Below are 5,481 nucleotides of genomic sequence, written 5' to 3'. Positions count from 1 at the left end.
AATAGAAAATGAAAATAAATGAAAACAATGGGAGGTGCTCAGAATAGGAAGCCTGAAGTCATTGAACCAGTATTCGTGCACATGTATGTCAGTTTAGTAGTTCAGGCTTTAACATTACTGTGGACTCGAGCTTCCTGTGGTGTTTTATATTTTTATGTGTAGTTGAAGTTTATTATCACGTTCCCATAAAATAAAAAAAAATAAAAAAATCAAGGCCAGCAGTTTTGTAGCTCAACTCAACATAATGACAGTGCTGGATTTTTCCATATTTGACTAAATATGTGACTAAATTTGTGTTACGTGCAAATAAATCCTTCCTGAACCAAATCTCGCCTCTCGTCAGACATCTTGAAACATCTGCAGGAACTTTTTTTGGGCAGTTCTTTTGAAGGATGATCTAAATTAACTTCAGCTTCTATAAAATCCCATCCCATAAATCCCATTTATTCTCATGTCTATTTCAGTAAAAGATGAATTCAAGAAAAATAAAAAATAGATCGGAGAAACCCAACTTGATCACAATTTCACAAAATTTTATTACTTAATTAGTACAAATACAATACAATAAAAAATATAGAAAATTTATCATATCTGGTGATTGGTCCTGTTTTTTTGTTGTTGTTTTTTTACCCGACCAAGAACCTTCATAACAGTAAAGAGCCTTTAAACTTCAAATTGCTGAAGAAAATTTCATGTGCAAACTGGAAAAGGAGGCTGTCATGGCACTCACACTTTGATAGACACACACACACACACACACACACACACACACACACACACACACACACACACACAAACACACACACAAACACGCATGCACACACTTCTAGCTGTCATCCTGACAGCAAATGCCCATACAGCATGCCTCACACAGGGTGTCCTCGTGGGGTCTGGTCCGCACTACGGTGGACTCTGTGGATGACACATCGTCGTCATCATCATCCTCGCCGTAGCAGTTCTTCCTGATTTTGCCAAACACCCTCAGCAGAGCATGTTCCACCTCATTCTCGGAAAATCCACCAAGCTCAAAACCATCTTGGCACCGACGACAGGCCTGACCGAAGGGCCGCATGATCACCGTCCCGCGGCCCCTCTGAAGCCGGTACCGGAACAACACCACCACTCGTGCTGAGGGCCAGGTCTTTCTGCAGGACGCACACTGAAATCTGTGGAGAAGTGATTAGATACAGAGCACAGAGTTATTTTCAGCCTAGTAGTTATCACTAACCTTGCTATCTCAGTGCAGGCGTTCATTTTTCCCATATCGCAGCTGCTTTATCATATTGCTCTCCTAAACCGTGTAACTTTCCAGCCAGATGACTTTATAGGGGAGGGTGGATGGGGCCAGTATGGTTGAGGTTGGATGGAAGGATGATGACAAATCACCACAGGCCACATCAGTCCTTTTCCCCTTCTTTCTCACGCTTATCATTTGCTTATTGAGGTGTGACTGCCACGTAGAGATAAACCACGAGGAATAAGAAATGATAAGACTTTTTGTGCAATCCTCAGTTCTGTTTCTAGAAAATGAACTGCTTCTTTCCTCCCTTGTTCCTCATTAATTAAATGAACGTTGTGCTTCCTTTGAGTGGAAAACAGACTAGGAGACACACAAGGCTTTAGTGGGCAGTCTGGCACCTTGTGGGTCCAACTTTCTTTCTGATTTTAGGTTAGAAGAAGAAACTCGCTCAGGTAACTTATTTAACCAGGTGGCAGAACAAGTTTCTCTCCATTTAAGTAGACTGCTTGGTGAGACAGCTGTCACACAGACATGTCATCAGATCAGCTGTTTGCTCATGTGGACAGGAATGGGTGGAGATTGCGTAACCATAGCAAGGAAATATTTGTATCTATGTCTCCTTTGCAGCATATGTATTAATATTTTCAGTGACTGTTACCTCACACAGGCTCTATTTGAAGGAAATTAACGCAAGAAATGTTGAGAGTATTCAGGGAACGTACTTTCCACGGGCACAGTGGGCATAAACCTTCCAGCCTCTTTTCCTCTCGTCCTTGGTGACTGTGTCTGTCTGGCTGTAGCTAAAGTTGAGAGTCCACTGGTCTTCATAATCAAGCTGATTGTCCTCATACAGCAGGTCATTAAAGACGTCTAACCATAAAGCAGGAATCCATTCTGCACAAAGGAGTAAAAAAAGAAAAACTAAGAACACAAAAACAAACTAAACTACACAACATCACTGTCATTTGGATAGAAAAAAGCAAAAACTAAGAAAAAAAAGCAGACAGTGAAAAATAAATGTAAAAAAATCATCAAGCTCATCAAAAAGCTGTTTTCCCCTCCTCGGTTTTAAATTAAGAAGTTTAACGCTGCTACTTAAATGCTGACGCAGCAGCCATGGTGATCAAAACAAACACTGCAAGAAATTAAAAAAAAAAAAAATTTTCCCACCTCAAATTAATAAAATACTCAATGAAATAAATGATGTCTTACCTGTGGATCTGCCCATGCTGCTCGGCTGTGGATTAACTCTGTCCGCTGAGGTGAAACGTCGACGTGAAATAATCAGCGTTTGATTCGTGAATGTTGACCTGCAGGCAGCTTCTGTATATATGCTCTAATATCAGCTTTGGCGTGGAATCGAAACTTAACATCAGTTTCATTTTCCCTTCAGTCTGTGCGAAAATATGACGCAGAGCTCGCGAAACATCAACAACATAAACAAAGTGTTTGCGCCACAGTTTGATCCCAGTTTTCCTGACGTTTGAATATGCGTGCCCTATTTTAGAAGTGGATTTTATGAATAATCTACAGCACTGAATCATGCACAGAGTCGTCAAAACATTAAAAAAGGGCAGCACAATAATGTGAGACTCGGTTAAAAACATGATTTCATTTATAGCAATATCAGTGAAAGTGTAACAATAAACCTCAGAATTACAAGATGGGAGTTAACAACAGTTTATTTATTTATCATTTTCCACAATTGATCAATTATTTTACCCTCTTCAAGAGCTCCTTTTGTATTTTTTAATCTTATTGCTATCAAGTCTAAGGAAAAACACGTTTAGTCGCCTTCGTCAGTGGATTGCGTTTATTATTCGAGGTTTTTGTTACATTTTGAAGAGATTTGCAAACTATTTTAAACTTCCGCTAAGGACACTTTCAAGTTCCGCCCAGTAGAGGGCAGTATAACACAGATAGCTAACACCATGCTCCACTGCTGATGATCCTCTGGAGCTCAGTGGAAACAAGGCTTTAAGGACTCTGGACTCCTGTCATAAGATGGTTTCTTCTAAGCAGGATCAGCTTTCCATTACGATACGTAAGTGTGGTTACATATAACATATTTAGTATGGCTGGAAAGCTGGGGAGAGGAACCACATAAGGTCGTACTGATGACTCTAAATGACCCCCACAAAAGTCACCTGCTAAAAACATCCACAGATATTTTCTGTCTTCAGTGATCAGGGTACATTTCTCTAAATTCAGTCATAGGTCGAACTGTCTCGTCAGCCTGTTTTGTGGCAGATAGCCATCATTACATCGCTGCATGTTTACACCTTTAACATTCTTAGTCACCTGCTGATCTGCAGTTTCATCCTGCAGCCCACATATGACACTTTGGCAGAGTTCAAGTCAGAGTTATTAGTACAAACAGAACCTCTTGAGATTTGCAGTCGTGGTCAGAAGTTTGTATCCACTCATTAGTGACTTAAATCTTAATGTGATCTTGAGCTTTTGATAAATTCTTTGAACTGTTCTTTTTCCAGGGTCGAATGACTGTATATCACATATCTTTAATAATAATTGAGTGCACAAGTATTAATTTATTTTGGATTTTCTCTAATCCCCACAGGATCAAAATTATATATACACTCACTTTGGTCTTTTAGTAAGTGGTGCTGAAGGCTCTATAGTGTACTTTAATTTAAAATAGCCAAGAGCTGTAAACATCACATGACTGACTACAACTGGCAGTTTCTCTTTGCAATCATAAAAAGGATTTGCGTAACTGCACTCACTGGATTGACTGATACTCAGAAGAACAGGAAAGTTCAAGATCCATTTCCAAACAAGTACTGACTCCAAGATCATCAGTTCATACATTTGCAAGTACAAGTTTATTCAGATATGTCGCTACTTTGCCAAGGTCTCTGGGAAGACCCAATCTGTCACCCTCAGTGACAGGAAATTGGTTTGGAAAAAAAGCTATTGTGCCAAGATTGACCATGAAGGAGAGGCCACGTGCCTGTCAAGCATGGTGGTGGTGGCATCATGCTGCAGGGCTGTTTTATTGCTAGTGGTACAGGTACAGTGCACAAAGTGGATGCACTTCTTCAGCTTCTTTTCAAATCTAAGGTAGGTGTTGGGTGTACCAACAAAACTGGTTTTGGATTGGATAAAGCAGATTAACCTTAAGCTTTTGGCTTTTCAAAACACCAACCTCAACCCTCCTGAAAATTTGTGGACTAGGCTGAACAGCATGTACGTGCCAGTAAACCAACCAATCTAAATGAACCCTCCTGCAAAGAAGAGAAGTCAAATATCAAGCCAGAATAGAACCAGAAGCTTGTTGTTGAAGTGCAACTTTCAAAGGTGCAGAGAAATGACAAAATATTAGTGGGGCTGTATGTATGGATACTTCTGACTCTGTATGGATTAGAGAAAATCCAAAAATAAATTCAAACTTGTGCACCCAATTCTTGTCTTTTAAAGTTATTAATATTGTTCGTGGTACAATCTTTCCACTTTGGAAAAAGAACAGCTCAAAGAAATTATTAAAAGCCCTAAAATTACCATGGCATTCAAGTTCAAGGTGAGTGTCTCTAAACTTCTGACCACAACTGTGAATCTGAAGCACGTTTCATGTCTAATAAGGTTCATCCAAAACCACATTATAAAGGTCTGAACTTCACTTAGGAGTTAGCAGTGATCCGTGAGGTCCTGGAACAAATCTGTCTTGTCTGGTGACATTCATGTCCAAAGGTGGACCAAGCCCTCTAAAATATGTCATTTTACCTGATATAAAACTATATTTAAACCCCCCCCCCAAAAAAATAGTTGTTAAAGGGAAGGCCTCGGGTGTTCTTGTTTTCCTTTCCTTTTTGATTGACTGAGCAGCAGCAGGTCACAGCAGGCTTTCAGTCGAAAGGCATCCAGCTTTGATAAATCAGCCCCTTGTTTGCTCAGACTTTGTGTCCGTCTGTCTGTGAAGTTATGCACATTGTTTCATAAATAATCATTACCATCACGTGTGACAGGTGGTAATAATAGCGTTAAAACGACAACACCTGCCCAAAGTATGTAGTGGCGCTGGTCTGTCATTTCTCTGCATCGCACCAGGAACACATACTTACTGTAAATGAAAACGCTGCACTCTCATTGGGGACTTTCCTTCTACCTGAGCTGTTTATAGTTCATAACAAGGGCCCGCCCAGTACTAAAAATGAACAGAGTCTCCTTGGAAGGCTTTAGGCGTCAGGCTTCAGGCTCTGGATGAAGCAGAAACGCACACAGTC

The 5,481-nt window shown here is 40.2% G+C and overlaps 1 protein-coding gene across 1 annotated transcript; it reads right to left on the bottom strand.

Moving 5' to 3' along the window:
• Positions 1–540: 540 nt before the first annotated feature.
• On the bottom strand, positions 541–4,507 carry LOC146643856 (receptor-transporting protein 3-like). Its single transcript, XM_085395229.1, has 3 exons — positions 2,453–4,507; positions 1,963–2,134; positions 541–1,166 (listed from the first exon to the last, which is right to left on the bottom strand). The coding sequence occupies exons 1-3, from the start codon at positions 2,466–2,468 to the stop codon at positions 827–829; spliced, it is 528 nt and encodes a 175-aa protein (XP_085251355.1). The 5' UTR covers positions 2,469–4,507; the 3' UTR covers positions 541–826.
• Between the last annotated feature and the right edge of the window lie 974 nt (positions 4,508–5,481).

This window comes from Rhamphochromis longiceps, linkage group LG22 (genome assembly GCF_057381845.1).
Source record: "Rhamphochromis longiceps isolate RC_006_pf linkage group LG22, R_longiceps_female_GT1.1, whole genome shotgun sequence".
Lineage (NCBI taxonomy): Eukaryota > Metazoa > Chordata > Actinopteri > Cichliformes > Cichlidae > Rhamphochromis > Rhamphochromis longiceps.
Note: the sequence above shows the minus strand (reverse complement) of the source record. Positions and strands in the feature narration are given on the sequence as shown.

What these genes read in the sequence shown, in the direction of transcription:
- LOC146643856 (XM_085395229.1), bottom strand. An exon ending in GCCCACTGTGCCCGTGGAAA is followed by an intron (nt 1,167 to 1,962) that starts GTACGTTCCCTG and finishes ACTTCTCCACAG; the next exon opens with ATTTCAGTGTGCGTCCTGCA.